The sequence below is a fragment of the Hippocampus zosterae genome, chromosome 2 (assembly GCF_025434085.1).
Source record: "Hippocampus zosterae strain Florida chromosome 2, ASM2543408v3, whole genome shotgun sequence".
NCBI classification, from domain to species: Eukaryota; Metazoa; Chordata; class Actinopteri; order Syngnathiformes; family Syngnathidae; genus Hippocampus; species Hippocampus zosterae.
Genome location: NC_067452.1, coordinates 13,118,694 through 13,144,850, shown reverse-complemented (window position 1 = coordinate 13,144,850; position 26,157 = coordinate 13,118,694). Strand labels below are relative to the sequence as shown.

Here is a 26,157-nt window from a genome sequence, read left to right as displayed (position 1 = left end):
TTGCATGAGAGGGCTACCTCCCCACCTCTCATTACCATATTGTCTCTATATAACCTCATGAATGTGTTTTTTTACACTTTTACACTTCCTGATTGAAATCTGGACCCCTCAGGAGCCCGAATCGATTCGTAAACTGCAGAAATATAAATTCAACCCGTTGAAGGAACTGTTCATCGACTCCAGCTTTTATGTGGATTACCAACATTCTCCTAGTCCGAAAGTCAACGAACACGCGGGGAAGAAGCCGCTCTTCCCCCAACAACACACACATCCACACCGTCACTGAGTGGGAACCGATCACACGCTGCCCACACACAAGTCAGGCGAGTGTACCACTATGCCATCAGTGACTCCTATCAGAGTTCAAATAATTTCTATTCTCAATTTTTATTTAGTGGGTGTTGCACTGTTTAAAAAAAATGTGGAAGTACAATATTCAGATTCAGATTCAGAAAACTATATTTATCCCCGTGGGGCAATTCGAGTCTCCAGCATCACTGACTTGGAATCTCAATCTAAGGTGTCATTTCAACTATTTTTAGAGGATGTTCTTTTGTTGTGTAAAAGTAAGGAAGAAAAGTAAGCTTAAATTTCGAGAAGGCAAAAATTTTCACGACAATTATCTCAGCTTGGCATCTTTCAATCAGCAACGCACATGTTCAAATGTGATGACATTGGATAAATAGAAGGGACTGGGTTTTTTTCAGTGTACTTGTAAAAAGTTGTAGAAAGGGGGAGACTTTTGTTCCTGTTCTGAATGATGCTGCAGGTGCCAGGTAGATTTCCTGAGACAAACAAGGGGCGGTACGTTTAACTCCTTTGCTTTTTCTTCCCTCCCAAGCTTCCGCCTCTCAACTTCCCTTTTGACCTTCTTCGTATTTGCCCTCTTGTCTTGACGTCTTGCCATTCTCTTTCGTCTTCTGGGAGCAAAGTGGACTCGCTTTCTTTTCTCTTGTGGTCACCTCTGACAAATGCGATCCGAGTCATGCAGCTTTGCCAGCAGGTCGTGTGCAACAATAGACGCTCGCTCGGTATTTTAACGCACCGCGCTTGAACTTCAATGACACATCTAGCTAAATTGTGTGTTGTGCCCAAAACGCAAATTTAATATCCCACCCCCAAATAATAACAATAATAATAAAGAAGAGGAAGAAGTAAGACAAAAAGAAATGTCTAACAACCGTGCCAGAGGAAACAAACTCCACCTATTGAATTTATTTGCAGCGGAGAAAGCGAACATGGAGGTAAGAGCTTCTTTGGAATGAAAGTGTGTTACGTTGTGGCGTCATAAATTAAAAGAGCATGTCAGGCATGATCCATAGAGCGACATGTTTGAAAGCAGATTGTGTTTGTGTGCGTGAGCAATATGAACGTGCCATCCCGCTCTCTCTCGCTTCTCTCTCTCCTCTCTCGCTCTCCTTTCCCATCTCCAACATCTCTCACTAGTGTCCAAGTATCCCGTCAGCCGCGCGTATCCTCTCGAGTTTTTTTTCTCCGGGACGCGGCGGCAGCAGCGGCGGCATTCCTCATTGCAGCCACCACGCTTGTGCTTTCTCCAAATCAAAACAGTAATTCGCAAGTCCAGGATTTAACGTGCACTTCCGGCCGGCAATGTATATAGACGCGTTCAAAAGGATCCTCTTTGAGCGGCTCAACTGCTTGAAGAGGATGTGTGTGTGTCAGCGCCACAGCAGGTCAGTAAACAGGCAGTGAATGATACAGGATTTGCACCGGCATCCGTTGCGTGCATGCGTGCAGTGGACATGATGTCATGTGTGTATGTGTGTGTGTGTGTGTGTGTGTGTGTGTGTGTGGTGCGGGTCACGTGAACAGGTGAAGTTTGGGCACAGCAGGTGATCCGTGTAAGCTTGCGAGTCGTGTTTTCTTAACCAGAAAGTTTGCCCCTTAAAAATATCAATGTTGTGCCTAGTGAAGGCATCCAAGTGGTTGTTTTCATTAATTTTGTGATATAGTGTTGTCCTGAGATACAAGTTGTATTTGTGTCTCGCATCCTCTTTCTCCAGTGAGATGAATGAAAATGCCATTAATCTGTTCAGAAAATATAAACAGTATAGCCGTATAGTGTGTGTGTGTCTGTCTCTCTTAGCTTAATGCTAAAAAACAAGGCAAAATGCCTTAGACAGGCTAACAAATAGCATCTACCTGTATGTAATATTGTCTCTTCAAGTGACAGATATTTGAACACAAATGGTGTAGCAGTACATGTGGACAGATAATATAACTATATTCACAATGATGTATTGTTCATCCTTTACGAAGAGCAACAAATTTTGCTGCTGCTTACTGAGGAGCTGCAACCGTATATCTCTACATCTGTAAAATATTGCCCCCAGATGGCGAAGGCCGGCACACCAGAAGGAGCAGTACAATGTTGAAATAAAAATGTGTGACAAAATATGTTTATGTTATTGCATCTTATTTAATTATATCAGTAATATATGCATTTGTAAATGTAGACTCCAATTATAGAGTGCTTTTTAATTAACATTTTGGCTTTTTTGGGTCAGTTGAAAACGGCGAATGGCGTTCACATTCATTTCACTGGAGAAAAATGATTTGAAAAAGAAGTGTGGCTATGTATCGAATCAAACTCGTATTTCAAGGCCCCCGCAATTGACTGGCGACCAGTCCAGGGTGTCAGCTGTGACTGGCTTCAGCTCACCTCAGCGAGGAAAACAGATGGATGTTTTCTGGAGTTGTTTGTGCAAGGATGCGCACAAGTACCTCAAGGTATGTGTTATTGGTTGAGGGTGTGTCCCTGCATGATCCAGGGGAGTGACGGATGAGTATGCGTGGCCCCGACTTTATATGCTGCTCTGTTGCCCTTTGCAGTCAAGGATGTTGTGATGAATTTGTTACAATGATAACCCAGCAAAGCCTGCTCTACCTCTTTCATGATTCGCCAATAATTGTTTTAAGTTTGTATCACCCCTTGAGTAGGAATGCATGTAGATAGAGAGCATGACTAACAAGAGGGGAGGAGAAAGCAAGGCGCATCCATCCTCTGTCATCGGATTGCATCGGGGAGTTGCTGATTGCCTAATTAGATACCTCCTGTGTCCTTCGGCTTTATGCATATTCATGCTGCTGTTTTAAGGTGAGGCAAAAATGGTGTGTGTGCATATTGTGCATGTGTTTATGTTTGAATGTGTGTGTGTGTGTGTGTGTGTGTGTGCGTGCGTGTATGTGTTTACCCTTGACAGGGCAGGGCTACGCAGGCACATTCTCCCATCTGTGGTCCAAACCTTTGCTCCCAGCCACTGCATTTAGATTCTGCACTTGTAGTCTGCTCTATTCTTAGTCCTCTCCACAATTCACGAAATCTCAACGACAACACAGACGAACACGACATCATTCCCATGCTCACCTTTTTTAGCGTGATTCGATTTGGATCAGTTAAGCCAGTGAAACTCGAACAGAGTCAATAAGAGCTCACTGGTGACGTGTGGTGTCACCATTTACACAGAGGCATATCTGAAATGTCGAGAAAGTCCTTGAGTCGGATGTTAGTTGGACGAGTGGGGGATCAATAACATGTGGTGAGACAGGCAGCAGGGGCAGGCGAGGGAGGGGTCACCTTCAACTGGAGCTGTACTGAATCAGCACGAATGGAAGACACCCACCTGAGGAAGACCTGCTTAGGTGTGACCTTCCCTGTGAATCACTAATTTTGTGTTAATATAAGCCAGGAGTCTACTGTGTATAAGGTGAACACACCCTTTGCTACTTACAGTATGGTGACACAACCGTTTTTGGATGTGACATTTTTTTTTTCACACGCTGTACAGTGGAAAGGCAGTGTAAAAATTCTTGGTTTTCAAATATTGTGCACAGTATATGTTTGACAATAAGTGCTGTAATCATGTGCAAAGACTGAGTGCCTTGTACTATATGTGAGGAGATCATGTTAAACTTTTCTTCACCATTTGATTTTTTTGTCAAGATTTTGCACTTTCCCAAAACCAAGGACATCCAGCACCAGACTATTTTATGTTATCAGATTATTCTGTGGTCTGAGGTGTTCATTCATTCATCTTCCGAACTGCTTGATCTGGTCTGCGGTGTGTTAAGAGAAATTTTCCTGATAACAGGGTCTGAAATAGCTTGCTAGCAGTAATCTTGGGGATGATACATACATAAGTATTTTGCAAATCTAAAAAGATTGTTGATCTGAGACAGACCACACACATGAAGATAAAAAAAACACAGACTTTTAACCGTTTTGTGTGCCCTCTGTGGGGTGTGCTCCAATAATCTCAACAAAACACCATCCATCCATTTTTCGCCGCTTATCTGGAGTCATGTTGCAAGGAAGCCCAGATGTTCCTCTCTCCAGCCACTACGTCCAGCTCTTATGGGAGGGGGGGGGGGGGGGGGGCCAAGGCTTTCCCAAGCCAGCTGTATGATGGGTTGTCCCTGGGGCCCGGAACAACTCACCAATGAGATAGCTTGATTTGATGCGCGAGACACCTTATTCTTCTTCTCTCTATTTGGAGGAGCAGCAGTTCTACTTTGAGCTCCTCCCGGATGACTGAGGCTTTCAAACTATCTCTAAGGGAGAGCCTTTGGAGGAAACTCATTTTTGCCGCTTGCACCGGCGATCTTGTTCATTCGACCACGACCCACAGCTCGTCGTCAACATAGATCGAGACCGGTAAATCAAGAAGTTTGCCCTTGTGCTTAGCTCCTTCTTTACCACGACAGACTGATAAAGAGGTTGTACCTAGGCCGATGCTGCACCGATCAGCCTGTCGAGCAGATTCTGTTTCACCACAGATCTCAAAAGAAAGGCAAACATCTTGCTTGATCACACATGATATCACAAAAATGAAGAACAACAATCACTTCCATACAAGGTATGTTGTGGCGATGTCACCCAAGTGTTTCGAAAAAGGACCTCAGGTGGGAGTGTTCTAAAATGTTGATAAATGTTGTAAATATTGAACACATTTAATATTCAAGGCCCGGTACGCATAAAGACGGACTATTATTGTCTTGATTTTGCCGGTCCCCTACAAGTACAGTACTTCAGACGCTAGACTTTCTACATGTATTTGATTTGGTGCAAAGGGATAAAAAAATATCTGGATACACTGGTCAAATGTACATATATAACTTTGCTAATGTTGTGAACTAACTGCAAAAATACATTAAGTTAGCAATGATTACAGCTGGGAGAATGCACCATACCTATTTAAGTTGTTAGATGGTGGTATTTAGGTGGTATTCAGCACACAACACAGTCGCCATGTATTCTTGGAGCCTACAATGTGAAACAGTTCTCTTAAATAAGGTCTCGGATGGGAAATACCTCGCCGTTCATGCTTTGTTCTTTTTCCTCCACATAGCTGCTCTTTCTGTTTTTTTCCACCTTTATAAGGACTGGAGACCCCAAGATCCAAATCGACCCCCCGCCCCCCCCCCCCCCCCAAAATGATCCTTTTTTGACCCAGTAAAAACTAGAAAGTACAGATATCTGTTTTTCAAATGTAAGGAATAAAAATAAAAAGTCAGCAGACAAAAAAAACCCTCAAACCGTAGATCTTCTCAGGACATTGAATCGTTTGTAAATTGAGCCGCCCCCTCCGTGAGCCGTCACCTTACCGTGGTGGAGGGGTTTGCGTGTCCCAATGATCCTAGGAGCTAAGTTGTCTGGGGCTTTATGCCCCTGGCAGGGTCACCCATGGCAAACAGGTTCTAGGTGAGGGGCCAGACAAAGCATGGCTCATAGACCCTTATGATGACTACAATATATGGACCAAGGTTTCCCTTGCCCGGACGCGGGTCACCGGGGCCCCACTCTGGAGCCAGGCCTGGAGGTGGGGCTCGTTGGCAAGCGCCTGGTGGCCGGGCCTACACCCAGGGGGCCCGGCCGGGCACAGCCCGAAGAGGCAACGTGGGTCCCCCTTCCCATGGGCTCACCACCCATGAGAGGGGCCAAAGGGGTCGGGTGCTATGTGAGCTGGGCGGCAGCCAAAGACGGGGACCCTGGCGGTCCGATCCTCGGCTGCAGAAGCTAGCTCTTGGGACATGGAATGTCACCCCTCTGGCAGGGAAGGAGCCCGAGCTGGTGTGTGAGGCAGAGAATTTCCGACTGGATATAGTCGGACTTGCCTCCACACACAGCTTGGGTTCTGGTACCAGTTCTCTCGAGAGGGGTTGGACTCTCTTCCACTCTGGAGTTGCTCACGGTGAGAGGCGCAGAGCAGGTGTGGGCATACTCATTGCCCCCCGGCTCAGTGCCTGTACATTGGGGTTCACACCGGTAGACGAGAGGGTTGCCTCCCTCCGCCTTCGGGTGGGTGGACGGGTCCTGACTGTTGTTTGTGCATATGCACCAAACAGCAGCTCAGCATACCCACCCTTTTTGGAGTCCTTGGAGGGTGTGCTGGAGAGTGCTCCTGCTGGGGACTCCCTTGTTCTGCTGGGGGACTTCAATGCTCACGTGGGCAATGACAGTGAGACTTGGAGGGGCGTGATTGGGAGGAACGGCCCCCCCGATCAGAACTCGAGTGGTGTTTTGTTATTGGACTTCTGTGCTCGCCACGGATTGTCCATAACGAACACCTTGTTCAAACATAAGGGTGTCCATATGTGCACTTGGCACCAGGACACCCTAGGCCGCAGTTCGATGATCGACTTTGTAGTTGTATCATCGGATTTGCGGCCGCATGTTCTGGACACTCGGGTGAAGAGAGGGGCGGAGCTGTCAACTGATCACCACCTGGTGGTGAGTAGGCTCCGATGGTGGGGAAAGATGCCAGTCCGTCCTGGCAGACCCAAACGTATCGTGAGGGTTTGTTGGGAGCGTCTGGAGGAATCCCCCGTCAGAAGGAGTTTCAACTCCCACCTTCGACAGAGCTCTTCCCATGTTCCGGGGGAGGCGGGGGACATTGAGCCCAAGTGGACCATGTTCCGTGCCTCTATTGTTGAGGCGGCCAATCTGAGTTGTGGCCGTAAGGTGGTTGGTGCCTGTCGTGGCGGCAATCCCCGTACTCGCTGGTGGACACCAGCAGTAAGGGATGCCGTCAAGCTGAAGAAGGAGTCCTATCGAGCCTTTATGGCCTGTGGGACCCCAGAGGCAGCTGACGGGTATCGACTGGCCAAGCGGACCGCGGCTTCGGTGGTCGCCGAGGCAAAAACCCGAGCGTGGGAAGAGTTCGGTGAGGCCATGGAAGCCGACTTCCGGACGACTTCGAGGAAATTCTGGTCCACCATCCGACGTCTCAGGAGGGGGAAGCAGTGCACCACTAACACTGTGTACAGTGGGGATGGGGCGCTGCTGACTTCGACTCGGGACGTTGTGAACCGGTGGGCAGAGTACTTCGAAGACCTCCTCAACCCCACCAACACGCCTTCCTTGGAGGAAGCAGAGTCCGAGGACTCTGAGGTGGGCTCTCCTATCTCTGTGGTTGAAGTCACCGATGTGGTTAAAAAGCTCCTCGGTGGCAAGGCCCCAGGGGTGGATGAGATCCGCCCGGAGTTCCTCAAGGTTCTGGATGTTGTGGGGCTGTCCTGGTTGACACGGCTCTGCAACATCGCGTGGTCAACGGGGAGAGTGCCTCTGGATTGGCAGACCGGGGTGGTAGTCCCTCTTTTTAAAAAGGGGGACCGGAGGGTGTGTTCCAACTACAGAGGGATCACACTCCTCAGCCTCCCTGGTAAGGTCTATTCAGGGGTGCTGGAGAGGAGGGTCCGTCAGGAAGTCGAGCCTCAGATTGAGGAGGAGCAGTGTGGTTTTCGTCCCGGCCGTGGAACAGTGGACCAGCTCTACACCCTTAGCAGGGTCCTTGAGGGTATGTGGAAATTGAGCCGCTTTGGTTGCCGTTCTCAGACAACAACAATGACCTGGATGAAGGAGTACAGTATTTGCCATTTTTTTTCATGCATAATTCTCAGCTGCTAGTTTGATGAAATTGCTGGTACAGTACTTCCTGCCGAGAGCTCATCTCCGGCCGCAGTGTGAGGCGTAATGCGTCATGGCAGACTAAGAGAGAGGACCTCTTGTCTCTGCGGTATTCCTCACCACAGCAGCATGTACACAGCACAACATGCACATGCATTTCTTGACCTTGATCCTGAATGATAAAATATCCCCTAAGGGAACATCACTCTCACTCCATTCTCCCGTCAGGTGTGTGACACTTACAGTTGCGCTCTCAATAACGGTTAAGTTCATCAGAATGGCTCTTTTTCATAAAAGAGTCTCCAAGGGCTTTGCAGGCCCACAGTTTGCAAAGATTGATGGATACCAAATGGGCAACTTTTTCATGTTGTACTGAAAAGACATGAGGATCCATTTCATGAAATAAAGCGTCACGGTTCAATGCCTTCAGGGAAGCGGTTCTTCCTCAGAACCTGGTGCAATTGTTCAATGCTGAATCCTTACAGATACAGCCTCAGTTCCATCATCGCCACCGAGCCCCCTCACTGAGCAGGAGGGAAAAAAGGGGGCGGGGGGATAGAGGAGAAGCAGCAGTAAAACAGGGCAAAGCTCACTTTCTATTCATGCAAATGCCCAGGGAATATTGAACATTCAATTCCAAATCAAAACTTGATCAAAGGTTGTCCACATTTGCTATAGAAGTGGAAGTAAAATGAATATTAGGCTGTTAGAAATGAACACTTTTTTATTTTACAAGTTTTTATTTACTGTATAGAGAAACACAACTTTCTTTTGTGCTTCCTTGGGACTCGCTGAATTCATATTTTCTTGTATAAGAATTACTCTGCCCATCAGCAACTGATCCAGGAACTGTTTCCAAGTGTAGACCCTGACGTTTGGCTACATTTTAGTATTCTTTAAAAACAGTAAGCACAAAGTAAATGTAGTTTCTAAATACATTCTACGTGTTTGAATATAATTGTTGGAAACATGCCAAGACTGAGAACTACAGTATGTCGTCTTTCAATGTGGACATATAGCGTGAGTAACACAATTTCAGTTTCCCAGATGTCTGCCATGAATCGTTGCTCTCTCACTGAATAGGAACGTGGGTGTCTTTTTTCCCATCAATGATTTTTTTGACAATTGCGCACAGAGTTGGGCAATTTGCAAAATAACCTTGGTCCGTCATTCATCATCTGTTAGTGGCATGGGCACCCGTCCGTCAGTGACGGGCTAAGAGGTCCGTCGGTATTGTGACGATTACACTGATGGGCAAAACCCACATACGTCAATGTTTTGTCTGTCATTTTTAATAAATTTCCCATCATTCGGCAATCGTTAACAAAACAGGTGTCAGTACTGACGGAATGTCCACCTTCTGGCTGTAACGTGCAGTTAGCTAGCTACTGTACGTAGCTATGCCTGTGCCATGAAAATGTGTACCATTTAAAAGCTTTATAGATTTGGCTTCTTCTCTGCGGTGTGTCCAATTTACAAGACATTTATTTTCACTTATCAGGGACTAATGCATTAGTAGCATCAGTAAAATCCTATCAGTGCTTGATATCTGCAATGTTTTCAGGTGAGACTGCAAACGGTTGGTCATCACTCACTGTCATAGATTTGTTGCTGGCGTGCGCAGATGCGCCACAGTTCTTTTCTTTCCATGTATTCATATCAGCTTTTTCATGTACTGGGTGGGTATTGAGTGTGTAAGCACGTTCCCGTGCTCTTTCGTGTCTCTGCGAGGTCTATTCTATGTTTTACCAGCCACAAGCATTTAATCTTTTATTTTTAAATCTGCCACTGCTGTCCATTTTGTGCGTGGCACTGGCATGCCCTAGATTTGGAAGTGGGCGTGCAGGACGGAGCTTTAGTTCAGCCCATGTCACTCGCGCAGTTTGGTGGGAATGTCGGGAGGGAGAGGTCAGGGCAGGGGTGTCACTCGATTTTATGGACAGGATGTGCACGATGCGAGTAAGTGTAGTACACAAGCAAAAAAAATGTCATAAACAACTAATGAAGATCGATAATACTGTGTTTAAGTTTAAAGTCAACATTATATTTGATGTGGTATTTCAGTCTTTTTTTTTAATGCAGTACAGCATTAACCACAGACAAAATGTACGCATCGAAATCGTATGCGAAACTGTCTGCAAATAAGGTCACCGTGTTCTCACAAAGTAAACCATGCCTTTCATTTTCTACAAACAAAAAAATGACAGAGAAAAGTATAGTTTGAGGATTTGATCGAATGTAAACTGAATTGACAGCTGCAATTGCCAGCTACTTGGTGGCTGGAAAGATCAAAGAATGCCTGAATGTCTGTCTTGAAAGTGGCAAATCGGTCCATCACCGCGTTGTGAGTGCATAGAGGCTGATGATACAACTTTGGCTCACATCAAAGTGTTTGCTCTGAAATACATTTGAAGTCACAGAGTTATATTTTGCTGCATCTGTGCCTCGGTGGTTTGAGAAAAGCATTACTTCATGACGTTTGAATGAAACAATAAAAGTAATGTTCCAGAAGTAAATATTTTGGCTTATCTTTACCTCTTGACTCTCTTCCCTTTCTAATCATAACTTTCCTAAATAAAATGTCATGTAATCTAAATCTTACATGATGCACTTTGCGGTAAATGTTTCATATTTCATATCCATATTGGGTTGCATATGATTCGTAGACTTTATGCATCACAAATAAAATCTTTTAAACTCACATTCCTAGTACGTGAAGATGTCCTGATTACTATTGTTCAATATGGATGCAGTGATGTTATTAGTTGGTATGATTATCATCCACTTTTGACAACCATAAGTCAATCAAGTCATCGCCTGTTTCAATGGTGTGAATTTAAGCATTCAGTTCAGGGGTGCCCAAACCTTTTGGACAGAAGATCTAATTTTCGATCAACTAACCTCCCGGGATCTACCCTTACCGGCGCGTACGCACGCACGCACGCTCACACGCACGCTCACACACACACACACGCACGCACGCACGCACGCACGTACGCAGCACGCACGCACGCACACACACACGCACGCACGCACACACGCACGCACACACACACACACACACACACACACACACACACACACACACACACACACACACACACACACACACACACCATGATGAGAAACAGCCTGAAACTGAGGCATGCGATGCACTTTTGCAGCCTGTTAACTATCGTAGCTCACACGTACAGTTTTAAAGTGCTTCCCTGGGCCCTCCTTCATTCCTATTCTTTGCCGTGCCCTCGGTGAATTGTACATGAAGCAAACTCTGAATGAGAATCATGACGATAAAAGATAGAGCGCTACTTTATTTTATTTTTTAAATATTTCTTTGGGTGAAAATGAGACCGATAGGATGATTAGGGTGTAGCATACATAAACACAAAAAAATATATTACTAACATGTAGAAAGACACACAAATGGTTGTTTTTTTTCCTCCTCGACACTCCTCGGATCTACTTGGCACCTGTCTTAGATCTACCGGTAGATCAGGATCTACCTAATAGGCACCCCTGAGTTATACCCTTCAGCTTCTTTTATACAGCCAAGAGCCTTGACAAGTGGGGGGCTTTCTGCTGTTAGGCAGGTGCAAACTAATTCTTACTACCAGCAGTGATGAAGACTTACTTTCTTGAGAGACTTTCTTTTGTTCTTCTTTCACATTCTTTTTTCCCCTCTCTTTCCTGTGTTTAATCATCCGCCAGTGCAAGCAAGGTCGCAGGAAAATCATGGACTGGGCTTCTAGTTAATATGGAGGGTCGAGTGGGGCGGATTGGATAATGTCGCACGACTTACTCCATCAATGAAGGAACCCCATAAATGTACACGCATACCAAAGTCAATCATTTTAATTCAATTAATAATTAATTGCATTTTAAGGAGGCTTCCGCCTACCCTAAAATCGGCCTAACGATGCCGTTGGGTCAGGATGCACGTGCCTGAAAAGGTGGTCGGCTGGGGAAAATCGGAGATATGAGGAGTCTCTTGCGCACACTCATTTTTGTCGTTCCGAGGTCAGTGCCTATTTAAGATGCAAGATGCTTTACTTGGATGACCTCAGCATCACCCCTGGGAGGATGCTGCGCAAGATTAGAAGCAGCATGTTTCACGACAAGTCACAACGGAATAGAGAGTCTTTGTTTTTGCTGTGCGGAATGAAGAAAATCATGCCCTCACCTGCTTTGCGCAATGTATATGAGGGCTGGGGGATTATGGAAAAATCTCATTGATTTGTATTGATATTGAAATCATCATTGATAAATACAACTGTTGGGGAATGGATGGACTATTTAGTGATTTCAAAACTCAGTATTTATTCTACGTTCAAAATTCAACCTTAAAGTGTCAACAATTTTATTAGTAATAATTAATATGTTCTACATGCCCCCATTAGTCTAAGCATGGTCCTCTGATTAATATTGGTGACTCAACTCATTTCATGACAAGTAGCAGTTTGCCAACTAGTGAACGATTCTTCTAAAAAAAAGAAGCTTGACATTGTTTAATTCAATTCCCAGTTGAAGGTTAATGTCGAGCTGAAATTAGAATTACATGTTGTGTATTTTAAACAACCACGTAGCAACCACGAGCTGAGTGCTACCATGCAAAGGGAAACACCATTGGTACAAAGGCTAAGAATGAACACAAACGGTGCAGAAACATATTTCGAGAGATTATATAAGACTGCTCACAGGCAAATTTACTTTATCATCTGCAGAGAATGACTATTATGACTGCTATGTATGACCCCATTGTTTTTATCTTTGATACATTTTTTATTGTGTTTTTTGCTGTTATTTTTGTTATTCTTTTGTGATCATTATTTTCAAGTTTTTTATTTTAATCTTTCTTGAAATTTATCTGCATTTTTTCCAGTATTTTTATTTTTCTGTTATTTCTTTTGTACCACTTCTTCTTATTTTCTCCTTATTTACAATACAATATATTACATCTTGATTTATATAGCACTTTCACAACAGCTGCAGCTGTAACAAAGTGCTCATTATTTTCATTGTGTTTCCCTTTTTTTTTTAAACCCAAGTTTTGTCATCAGTCTTACTTTGTTTTTATTTGACCGTCCAAAGTGATGATGCGTTTTGTTGTGAGCGCGCTACATTCACCATCATTAACATGAAGCTGTTGAGGATTTTTCCCCTCCCGACAAGACTATACTGTAGATCACGTGAGAAGATGAATTGTAGTTGCCATGCCAATGCCGGTGATTCTGTTCTCATCACAAGGCTGTCATTTTAAGGTGGTGATGTGAAGAAAAGTCCTATCTCTGTCCAAAGTTGACTTGATGACAAACCACGTCAAAAACACATGACGGCGCTCCAGCATCTTCTTGACTTTGTAACATTGTTCAGCTGCAAGCGGCAATCAAACAGCGGTCTATTTGCACATGATACATGTTAGCTCCAACACCATCTTACGCCTGTTTCCCCATGGATGTCAGCTGTGGTTGGCGTGTCTGGTCATTTTCCTCATGATGAATGATCACATTTGTGCTTTCAGCTCCCTTCTGTCATGTGAGCAGTGAACAGAATGAATTGGATTTGTGTGTGTGTGTGTGTGTGTGTGTGTGGCTTCCTTCCAGTAGGTGTCTCACATATGGCAATATTTGTCATTATTTGTGCGTTCATGCATGTTTAGTGGTTATATGTTGACTCAGTGAATATTGCAATTATCCAGATGTGTGCACTGTTTAAATGAGCATGCACTTAAACACAAATGTGTTCACTTTGTTTGCCTCTAAATGTGCAGTAACTGGTCTGCAATGATTTTATTTCATAATGGTTGTTCATGCTGACTTGGGTCATATGAAAAAGTTCTCCGTCCCCCTCGCTGTGAGTGCTTGCACCCAGGGAGACAAATTGGGCACACCGGTCACAATCGAGCTGACAAAACACACAGCCAGCCTAAATATTCACATGCAGAAAGGACAACCAGTTGAACTTAAAAGGAGAACACAACATATCAAGTTTGATCAAATATCAAGTATTGTGAATCACATTTCAAGCCGAAACAGAATGTGGACAATGGCGTGTTCATAATTATCACAGTTAGATCACAGCAGCCTCTGACGTCAAAAGGTGCTTGGCCGCTATGGCAAACACCTTCAAATTTCACAGCTACACGAAACTGGGTATGTGATGCAGATACTGGTACAGAACTAGATAAAAGTGAATTACTGATACCTAACTATACATCTCTCTCTGTTGTTTGTCACAAGTCTGTTTCAGCATCTTGAGTGTAAATTCCAATGATTCAAAATGTCATTATAACTACAATATATTCAAAAATTCAAAGTATAAAAAAACATTAAAAACAGAAAAAAAGTAAATACAATTTCAAGGAATGTATATATTTTTTAATTGAACGACGTACTATCACGACGGTCGCACGTTGACTACGAAATGTACTAAATTTCCCACAGCACTGATTGGACAAGCAATGTCATGTGATCATCAGCAGCCAGTGATGGCCAAGTCATAACTAATTGACATGTTGAGTCGCATGTGTCTTAACCTCCATTGCAGAGGCTCCGTCGAACCCCTGAGACTGATTCACCGAACCCAAGTTAAGAACTACTGGTCTACAATAATGGGGTTTCTCATCCAAATGTTTCAAAATATTTTAGCGACTTCAAATGAAAAATGGTCAAAATGAACATATTTTACAAATATTGAGAGGAGAGGAGTCCACGCCATGGGATGACGTCATATGAGAGCATCTCCGTGCCACAAGACATTCGGCTGACTGTCAACAAATGCGGTGATGGACAGATTGCTGATCGAGCTTTCGTGGTTTGAAAGAACTCTGGTCACAATTGTGTCAGCATTCAAGCTGTCAGCATTTTGCCTTACTTCATCATCCGCTGCCATTTTTTGTGACAATATGTACATGTGACATAATATTTGGTCAAAACATGCGACGTGGTGTCCGTTGTTGCCATTGTGTATTTCGCAAAACCTGTTTCCATCGCCAAAATGTGTATTTTCCTTTAGTGGTACACTGAAAAATCCAGCCTAAATTCTAAAAAGGTTTCTGCAAATTTAAGGCGTTTTTTTCACATTTCTAGCATTTTCATTTGGGTTTATTTTTGCATTTATTGAATTTTTGAAGAAAAATATTTGACTGGAACCCACCTACTTTTAATTACATTTAGCTTTTAAATGGTGAATCCACTTGCCATAGGCTTGTGAACTTTTCGGGCGCTTTACAAAAACGGCTGTGGACAGTTGTGTCAGTGAGCTATCACTTGGCACCGGTGCCTTCAATCGCGATAGCCTGACTCTTTGTGGGTGGAAATGTTGGGGAAATCAGTGGAGCTGACGGGCGCTGTCCTGACCACCTCACTTGTGTCGTGGGTACAATGCCAGCATAACAATAGGTAGAGCTGCCATAATAAGATTATATAGACTTTATTAGTTCCACAAAGTGGACATTTGCAATTGTTAATGTAGACAGTGACAATATTATTCATTTGGATGGCACGTTGTCTGGTTCAGGATGTTTCCATATACCCGAAGTTGGAGCTGAAGAATGAACTCATTCACTGATATTCAACATATAGCTGGCGAAAATATCAGCATGGAGCAATTATTATATGCAGCTAGGCGGCGGACCCGAGTATCCACCTGGGGAGAGGAGGGTGGTGGTTAGTTTGGGGGCATCCACATTGCCACCCACCTGGACGTCGAAATTTTTAAATTATAGCCCGCCACGTTGGCAACAGTTTTGATCGAAGAAGCATAAGACTCATTACATGTTCTCCACTGACGGCGCCTCCAAGCAAATGCATGTGGACATCAGCATTCTATTGTAAACCCATCGGGTCACTTTTCAGTCAGCCATTCAATTTTTGAATCACGCTAATTAATGTGTGTGTTGTGCACCTTTCTTTCATGTGCCTGTTTCTGTGCTTTGGATCAACTTGACATAAGTGACGTCATTAAGAGAGATCTTGAGATCTCATTTTGCTTGATTTGTACTGTATGTGCACTGGTGCCGATATGTGGGACCCTACTTGCAAGTATCAATTCAATTCACTTCACAACAACAACATTTGGCAACAGAAGGATGCTAACTAAGCTAAAAGCTATGATGGCCAGTCCCTACCACCCCCTCCAGCCCGCCCTGACAGCACTTGGTAGCTCCTTCAGCCAGAGACTGTTACACCCGAGCTGCAAGAAGGAGCGATACCGACGCTCGTTCCTACCGACTGCTGTCAGGCTGATGAATAAAAAATAACAATCATAATAATAATAATAATTAAATGATGTGAAGGAAAATTGTAAATGGTACTGCGATTTATCCATTTGTGTTCATATTGTATTTAATTGAAAGATGTTTGTTTTTTTTTTTTTCTCTTTCTCCTTTCTTCTTTCTACATACATTCTTGCTGCTGGAGGCTGTCAATTTCCCCAGTGTGGGACGAATAAAGGATATCTTATCTTATCTTATCTTAGTAAACCATTCATCAAAAGAGGCTTCAAATTGTTTGATGCCACACCCAGCCGAAATTTACCGTCACACTAAACATAAACCAAAACAGAATTACATTTTCTGTATTTCAAACAACTTTGCATTGACTATTGAACTAGTCTGCTTAGCTTAATTCTAACAAAAACAAAATGCTATTGTATTGCTAATGTTAGCATTAGTTTTAGAAGCAAAGAATATTTGAACACAAATGGCGGGGCAACACATTTAGACTGATAATTTAATAATACTCACAGGCCTTATCCTCAATGAAAATTGAATGATCGTGAAATAATTGCAGCATTGAGTAATAATGCTCAAGATTTTTAGTCTTTACATTCTATTTCTGTTATTACTCAGTTTAAATGGATTACAGAATTATGATATTTTCTTATGTTTCCATTTTTTAGTGGGGGAGATGAAAGACCTCTCCATCCAATGGGGACAGATGTTTTGAAATACAATTGTTTTGAGTTAAGAGTGTGGTCAACTCATATCTCAAGGCACCGCTGTATTGGCTCTGCTGTCAGGAATAAAAAGAACTTTCTCAACAACATGACACAGCTGTAAGTCTCTTCTGTGTACTGTTATCGCCTTAAGCTACAAGCTTTTTTTCCCTCTCTGAGTAGACAAATAAAATGAAAAGAGGGGAAAAAACTGATTTCTAAGAATAGATTCCACAGGATGTGCATTTGGCCACTGACTGATTGGGGTTGTCTGAAATTTCATTGTGGAGTGTTTGGAGGGGTCGCAGGCCACAAGGACCCCGACGTGCCCGAGCAGAATTGTGTTTGATGGGAACTCAGTGAAAGGAGAGCTGTACTGGTCAGCGCTTTCATGACCTCAAGGTCACAAATCTCAGTGGTGCATTGTTATTGCAAGCAAACATCGACGGTGGATTGCGTCGTCTGTGTTCATCTTTGTGACGCAGTGAAGCAACGTATACTTTTTGTATTTGTAATACTCGGCTAGTTGTGATGCAGATTAGCTCTTTAACACATCCGTTTATCTTATTGCTAACAAATGATGCAAAACATCACAGACGGGTAAGGAATAATTTCGGGCCGGGCCTGACTGCAAATACGAAATCAGAAAATAATTGACATCGGCAATATTTATCACTGGAAAAAGAAATGTGAATATGGGGTAACGATTACAAAAAAAAAAAGAAATTGCGAAAGCCATTTTAGAGGGTCACTGTATTCTTTATGCTCTGCGAAAATAAGTCTGTTCTGAAGCTCTGCGTCTTTCCGTCTATGTCAGTGGTTCTTAACCTGGGTTCGATCGAACCCTAGGGGTTTGGTGAATCAGTCTCAGGGGAAGTGGATAAAACACATGCTTTAACCCATTTAATCCCAAATTTTCCCCAGACATGTAAATGTCAAAATCAGGTGTCATTGGTAGCCCTTTGAAGTAATCAGTAATAAAAACATTTTGAGCCCAGTAAATTAAATCATTGTTGTCCGTCACAAATGTGTCCGGTGGGATTAAATGGGTTAATTTCCACAATGATTGCAAACCAGGACAATATTTCACATTGTCAGTGCAGAAAACACACAACTTCATTCAGATTCAATACTGGTTTGGATTATACCAGGTCAGAAAATAGGGAAGAATGTTGATTGTTTTAAAAGCAGTCAAAGCAGATGTTTGCAAATGTTTTATTTTGAATCAACACAAAGGTCGTCAGTCATTTTCATGGAGGACAACAGAAATTGGAAAATAGTCTCCTTCGAGAGGCTGAATTTTCCAAGGATTTCAACAAATTGGAATAAAACAGGATTTGTAAATAATTTTTGATTAATTTGATAATCGATTAGTTGTTTATTAATTGTTGCACCTCTCTCAAATTACGGCTGCATTCGTTGGCCACCAAATGAACATTTTGTGCATAGTCTATCGATATTGTGGCTACAATTATTGAATTTATTTTGTCATGTCTGCACTGCGTCCGCCTATGGATGGCATCTCGGTGTAGTGATTTTGAATTGACAGATGAGTGTGCGGCGATGTCAACGACGGCACGAGTCCAGTTTCGGGCCGCCCTAACAGGCGGCGGCTCATTAAAGTGCCATCCGACGCATGAGGTCAAGACAACGGCGAGTGCTCATGTGACTCAGTGCATGTAACGTCGGCACACCACACGCGCGATGGGCGGCAGAGTACGCTCAACAGGATTGGAATAATACCCAGCACCAATCAGTGGTTTTATTTTTAGCGTATGCATCATTACAGACGACTGCACGGATGTTTGGAGAACTCTTCAGATCAACCCCCGGAATGAGCCGCGCTTGATGGAATATGAATAAAGATTCATATATACTGTATGTGTGTGATTAAGAGTCTTGAAGTTTATTTTGTGTTTGTTTTTCAGACACGCCATAATGCAACGGTGTCCTAACTACCACCCAATTCAAATACATTTGTGAACAAAGTTGTCGGTACCGCTCTGTTAATGAAAGAAACAAATAATAATAAAAGAGAGAATAATAACCTCACCTCACTTGAAGTGTTTAAGTTCAAGCGGTGCAGAATGGTACAGTAGCTTCAAATAATAATAATCAAGATATTTTTAGGAATAAAATCTACCTCGTGTTTGCCAAATACTCAGGCCTATTACTCTAGTGTATTTTAATGTTGACCATGATTCATCATTTTTCGGTGCTACTTGGTAAAAGGTTTGCCAAGTTCTGGCCAAGTGTGAGTACGTCCACAAAATCAGCTTGTGTGCCGTCTGCCTTTCGGGTGACCAGCGCTATTTGCCAATTGGACTCATGTTGCGACAACCGGTTCAGGGTGTCCCCCGCCTACTGCCTGAAGATGACTGGGACAGGCTCCAGCACCCCCCGCCACCCGAGTGAGGAATTAAGCGGTTCGGAAAAGGGATGGATGGAGGGACTCATGTTGCGTTGGCCAAGGTCAAACAGTCGCTTCCTGCGCCAAGCCCAGGCTGAGTGGCGCCTCCCCATCTTCCTGTGACCTTTGCACTCGTCTTTTTCCTCTCCTCTCATGTTACTCCTGCCAGAGCCCATCCCTCTGTCCTTCACACCCTTCCTTCTCATTTTCATCTCTTCCTCCAACCCCCAACAGCCAATTCTGTCACTCCTGCCCGTCAAGAAGAAATGATCAGACATACGGTGTCCTTCTCTTGCTGTCTAATGGTACTTCGTACAGCCTTCAGGGTGCCGCCGCTCAGGCTTATCTAGCCCTAAAGCGCTGCCCTTGTTATCCCTCTCATAGGCGAGGGTCATCGTCGTATAGCATTCGCCTAAGAGGATTGGAATGTGGGGATTAAGTGATGCATAATGGCTAATCTCCAGGCTAAAACAGAGGTGCTGGTGTATGAATAAGTGTAGCAAAGTTTATTTGAATGTGAATGTATTGCCACCCTGTTTGAAATATAACAATACACTCCATCAGGGTGATTGGAGTCAACGGGCGCAGATGTTTTGGATGCCACTATGCCTTTGTTCCCCGTGTCAAAAACAAAACAAAACTGTTGTTTGTGCTCTACCATGGCCAGACTCTCAGTGCGCGATGAGCACGCGGCATTTAAAGGGGGTGAAAAACTATCTAACCTGTTTCTGACTTACACCACGTGCTAGGCTGGATTTACAACGGTCATGAAAATAGAGCCACTCGTGTAAATTTTTTTGGCTAAAAAGATTGGGAAAGTAATCTTTAGGTGAGGGTTTTCTGGGATAACCAAAGAATGTGGATTTATTTTATTTTTTGGGCAGAGTTGCTGGTAAAATAATTTGAATTGATACGGGATGCTCATTTTCCCACCTGCTCTGTTCAACTAACTCACTCCTGCTTCCAGGTTGATACCGAGTTGCCAAATTCATCCCATTTTCCCTTGGAGAACACTTCCCAACTGTCTCTTTGGTCGATTCTTATTAAGTTTCACACAAATGTATCACATTTTCCCATGTGTCAAGGTTACGCAAGAATATCGTCTGCTTTACAACAAAACTTTCACATCACTGTCACCTCAATGAAATCCCCCGAGCAACGTCCTCTGAGTTGTTTTTTTTCTCCTCACCTTTGTGATAGGGGGAAAACAAGAAAAACATGCTATACAACAACAATAGAATCTTGCAATGTGGTGTAGACCTTTGCATTCAGCTTTTTCCCATGTGAGCATATGTTTACATAACAACGCGACTGATCTGGAGCGAGCATGAAAGGCCGTTTTAGTGTTGCGAACGGCCGTGTGTTTGTGTTCAAACATACAGACACAGTTCCCACATTCCATGTTGTCATGGATGGAGAAACAAATAGAGCCCTCAGCGCTGTTTGTTGTATGATTTTTAATTTCTTCAGTCCATATTTTATGAATAAAAAATATGCATATTTTACAAAGAAAATTAAATCCCGCATCAGGATGTTATGAGAATTAAAACTTCAAAGATAGCATAAAGATAGCATTTTATATTTATATACAGTATACATATATGATATGTGTTGAAAATGGATGGCTGGGTAGATATACTGTGTATAAAATTCAAAGGCTGTTTTGGAAGAATACATTTTCCACTGAATAAAGTTTAAGGAATCTTTCGGAATTGACAGTCTCTTTGGTAGATTTCTGATGCAATTGACACTTTTTGACATGACACCTTGAAGTTCCGTTTCCTCTTCCTTGCAGCTCATTCGCCATGTCTAAGACCGCCATGCGGAAGCTGCACTGGCGTTCCAGGATGCAGGATACCTTCGTCCCCTTGATCGACTCGTCGGGGGAGCTCGGCGTGGCTGTCGGAGGAGGGGCCGATTACGGAGAGTTTCCTTTTGTCACGGCCGCCCCAGGGGACGGAATCAATGTTGGCGACATCATCCTGGAGATTGGTGGAACGCCTGTACTGGGCATGACGCTTGGCGATGTACGTGGGGTCCTCAACTCCTGCCCCCATCCTGTCCGCATCAAAACCGTGTCACCAGGTATGACTGGGCAAACAGTTTGTTTTCAGCGAGCTAACGTACAATCGACCTTTACACCATGGCCTCACAGCCACTTGTAAACGAATGCTTCCATGTCATTTGACCTCGGCAGCGTGATTGAGAAAACAGAGCCAACTGCTTTTGATGATTTCAGCCGCCTTCTTTCCACGGCAGTAATGTGAATGTGTAAAGTGGGGTAAATTGTTTAAGCGGCCTGTAATTTACATTTCACTGAGTAAATTGGTACAAAATTACTTTGTAGATGTCTTGGAAATTCAGACTTACTCAGAACGTTAACGTGATTGTTGAGCAGCTGGCTAAATAAGTGACCTTTCCGTTGTTTGGATTAATGGCACAGATGCAACTTTATAATGGTGAAATAGATGGTGCACTGATCATATGTAGCTAACAGGCTAGCCATTATGTTTTACTAAATCACTCTAAGACAACCCTATCGAACATCTTACAGGCACCTCTTCAGGGGCTGTTTGAGACAGTTTTACCTTGGGTGGCAAGGGGGCGTCAGGAGATTCAGCTGGGAAGGTTATAACCCCCCACTCCCTTCCACACAGACTCGCGCACACACACACACACAGACGCGCGCGCTCGCATTCACAGATTTCGGTGGGCAATTCCCCCACCTCAAAAAATGGAGAAAAGATGGACAAAAATGACTGAGGATGGAACGAGTTTTCACTGTCTCTGTGCTTTATTGACTTCCTGCTTTGACTGCTGTGCTCTATTGCCCTTGTTTCATCAGACTGCACCCAAACAATCTGTCACTCCGGTGTCCAACCCGTCATCCATCATAATGCTGCTCACACCACTGCAACTCTTTCTCCTCCCCCTCACAGCCCAAATCCGCCGTCTGTAGCATGACGATGTTGATCCGCACTCATCAATTAGCGTGGCTGTGTCAAGGCGATCGGCGGTCAGCGTGCACAGACGAGGTCACGACTGACTACCCCGTGACAGGGGTGATGTGCCATATAGTTGTCCGTCATTTGGGAAGGGTCCTTGACGATAACAACACGGGGCACGGCTAACGGATGCCGCGGTCGCTTCGAAGCGGAATAATATGTCAGCGGAGTGTCACCTGACCGCAGCTCCCCCGTGGCCTTGCCGCCTTGATTGATAGCTGATTTGGCCACGGGCGCATTCATGATCATTTCGGAAGCCTGCTCCTCCATCCGCCGCCAGAGGAACTGCGTGTTGAATTGACAGTGATGGATGAGGTGGCTCCTTCCTCAAACTATCAGGCCAACTTACTCGGCTCAAGTCTAGAAGTAGTGGGCACCGTTATGAGTTTTACCAACTTACATTTGAACTCGACAACTCAAGTCAAATTTATTTCTAGGACACTTTAACAGCAATCAGAACTGTAACAAAATGGACATAAAGCAAAAATGACAATAATTCAAATAATAGTACAGCGTTCCCTCACTTATCGCAGTTAATGGGGACCGGGACCCTGCCGCGATAAGTGAAAAACCGCGAAGCAGCGTTGGCTCCCCCCTGCAAGGAATTTTCGTGTAAGTGTATGTGGGTACCAGCATGTTTAAAATATGTAAAGAGCATTTATACTTTACAAAGACAAAGACTACAGCAGTCTTCTGAATTCCATTCACATCCTCTCCTATACCCATTATGCCATTTTTATAAGTATACGCTTGTTTGTAAGGCAAGGCAAGGAAAGTTTACAGTAAGTGTTTTGTTGTCAATGTAATTCATTTATTTTCTAACTCACATTGGGCGGTACGATGACTTTCTCCATTACGGTGTTTGGTGCATGTCATTTTTTGCTACACATTTGCCTGCTTTCATCGATTGAGGAAAATCTAATTATTACTATATATTATTATTATTCACTGTGTTAACAATGTCTGTTTTTCCTGATGAGTGCAGTACAGCCATCGTAGAGCATTTAATTAGCAATGTGTATGTGTTCTACATTTGCCTTCTTCTCAGTGTCAAGCTTGACAGTTAACAGCTAAACCTGTCATTATTTCACACTCCAATTTATTTTGAACACGCACTAAAACTTGCGAGTGAGTTGTCAGATGTATTTTGTACTTTTGTCCTCTTCCATTTAGTCGTCTTTGCCTAACTTTACTTCATTCCATTGCCGTATCTCGTCTTTCTCCATACCTCCGCCTGGATGCATTCGCACTAGGGGGGATGTCAGGGGGCCGGCTCCGTTCTGGGGCTAAGCTCCTTGCGGTTGTAGCATCATAGACAAACGGTGAAGCCAAATTGCTCCAGTGTTCTTTGCTCAAGAACATACCTCGGCCAAAAGGCTGCAGTAGTGCAAAGGGCCTAGCGTGACAAGGGAGTCGGGAACGGATCTGCTGTAAACAGGCTGCCGATGAAGGGGCACACGACAAGCGCTGCCAAAGAATGTCATGGCCAATGGGGCTGAAAACAATCCCAAATGAGTAAAGTTTCTAATGTATTTTAGGTTCCTGAAGTTTCATCCAAAAGCCGACTATCCCTGATGTTTTTGTGAGTAACATCCAACAACAAGTTCCTTAACATGGCAGCATAAAAACCAAATCAAAACTAGAGCTCTCTCATTCGGAGCAATGGTTCAGCCTGCGATTTAACATCCTCAGCTTGCTTCCCTCGGCCTCATTAATCCAGATAAATATGCTTACGGTAATCAAGCAGAGCAGTTCATAGCAAAACACCCGCCACTACGTTTTTGCTTGAGGTCGTTTCTCAATATGAAGAACGCAGAGTATGGTCTCGTGAACACGCAATGTACACGTTTATTAAGAACGTACGTGTCAATGGTCTTCTAAGAAAGCGAGTCTCATTATAAATTGGAACGGCCGTATACTTGTGAACTTCCCCTTGAACTCTGATATGTTTCTGTCATACTTCGCAGCATAAAATCCATTTTGAGATATTTCCTGAGCCAAGCATTCACAAAAACCAACCGATGCACCCTTGGTTTAAGCTAGCTGCCAAAAACAACATCCGGGTAAACCATCCGTTCTTGTTTTATTTGTACTTTCAACTGGAACAGTGCTTGGGCCGCAACTGATGACCTTTCACAAGGGCTTAAGAATGGACAAGCCTGCAATTGAGAAACTGCCTGAGTAAATCAAACGTATTTGTGGGAAATATAAAAAGGTGCGCTGTAATTAAAAAAAGTGGGAGCTGGGGCAGTAAAATTTAAAACAAATGACGTTCAGCTTCATTAGGCACTGACTATGCTGAAGGTTATTTTGTAGTAATAACTGATTTACAGCAGTAATGATCTGAGTGTTTAGCAGATCTTTTATAGCTCGTATAAGCGCCATCCTTTAATGATATACTCGTCTTAATAAATATTTCATTACTTAAATAATGGCTACAATGGTTGACTGCAAAATGCATGTTTTCGAGTATGTTTTCAGGGATGGACCGAAGAAAACTTGATTTGCTGTCGAAATCTTAAGGGAGCTATTAATTTTTTTTGAAGTTGTCATTGAGGGCGGCATCGTGATCGGGTGGGTCACCACGCCCGCCTCACAGTGCAGAGGTGCATATCTATCTATCTATCTATCTATCTATCTATCTATCTATCTATCTATCTATCTATCTATCTATCTATCTATCTATCTATCTATCTATCTATCTATCTATCTATCTATCTATCTATCTATCTATCTATCTATCTATCTATCTATCTATCTATCTATCTATCTATCTATCTATCTATCTATCTATCTATCTATCTATCTATCTATCTATCTATCTATCTATCTATCTATCCACACACACACACACATACAAACATGCGCTCACATGCATGCAGATGACTTCCTCAACTTCGAAGCATATAGCACTCTGACATTTCTTTTAATAGCTCAGTGAATTCCGTCTGCCACCACCGAAAGCAGACGGTAAGACGCAGCGGCTGCCTGCAGGGCAAGCGTCGTCTGTCAGTGTGACTGACAGGCTCGGAGATGCGCTCAGTCCATCAATAACGCCAAGCGGCCTGTCAACAGAGCGTGTAAAGCGCTTGAGATGATAGAAAGTGATCAGAGAGATGAATTGCAGGCGTAGGTGATTGGCTCTCCCTCCCCCGGTGAAAGCCTCAATTGTGAAGTCTGCGGCAATTAACTTCAGGAGATTGTTTTGGTATGCATGAGGGAGCAAAAAAAACGCATGCGATTCTCAGGTGCAATGCGAAGTGGTAGAGTGAAATGGCTGTGTGTGAATACAGTACACCAGTCAAGGCACTAAAGTGCTAAAGCCGAGCGTCATTCAAAGTGTTGCGGTAGCGCACATCAATTAACTCCTGATTGGTCGTCTTCTCAGCCAAATACACATCTCGTCACTCTGGTTATGATTTTTTTTCTATGTGAGTTCTACCTCCTCTCTTTTTCTTGACACCATGCTTGTTTTCTTTGCCCTTCCCTCAGGCGCCACGTTGTGCAAGGATCTCAGGTTGTATCTGAGTAAGTGCTTCACACCCGGCTCAGTGGACAGTACACTTCAGCAAGTCATCCGAGAGAACCTTTTCCTCCGAGCTGTACCTTGTAAGTCCCCCTTGATGCTCTTCATCTTGCCTTCAATCTATGTGTCGCTCTGTATGCAACACCTTTTATTTCGAGGCCCTCTTTCCAACGGACTGTACATAAAAAGTCGGTGACATTTGCTTGTTGTAATTCTTCCAAAAATAAAAATATATTTCAAAATCAAAATTCAAAATTTCAAATCAACTCTAAATCTGACAACACACACAGAGTTTTGAACTACTCAAATTATGTATTGTCCCATTTCGGTTAACTGACATTTTTTAAAAGTCATT

The 26,157-nt window shown here is 43.5% G+C and overlaps 1 protein-coding gene across 3 annotated transcripts in view; it reads left to right on the top strand.

Annotated features, from left to right (window-relative positions):
* Positions 1 to 565: 565 nt before the first annotated feature.
* Positions 566 to 26,157, top strand: part of LOC127595928 (membrane-associated guanylate kinase, WW and PDZ domain-containing protein 1) — a 79,131-nt gene continuing 53,539 nt past the window's right edge. The window contains exons 1-3 of one of the 3 annotated variants that reach the window (XM_052057948.1): positions 566 to 1,244; positions 21,067 to 21,356; positions 25,769 to 25,885. In XM_052057948.1, the coding sequence (XP_051913908.1) occupies positions 21,077 to 21,356; positions 25,769 to 25,885 (397 nt within the window). In that variant the 5' untranslated portion in view covers positions 566 to 1,244; positions 21,067 to 21,076. Of the gene's footprint in view, positions 1,245 to 1,279; positions 1,695 to 21,066; positions 21,357 to 25,768; positions 25,886 to 26,157 lie in introns of those variants that run through there. The other 2 variants (XM_052057949.1, XM_052057947.1) reach the window with 2 other exon arrangements.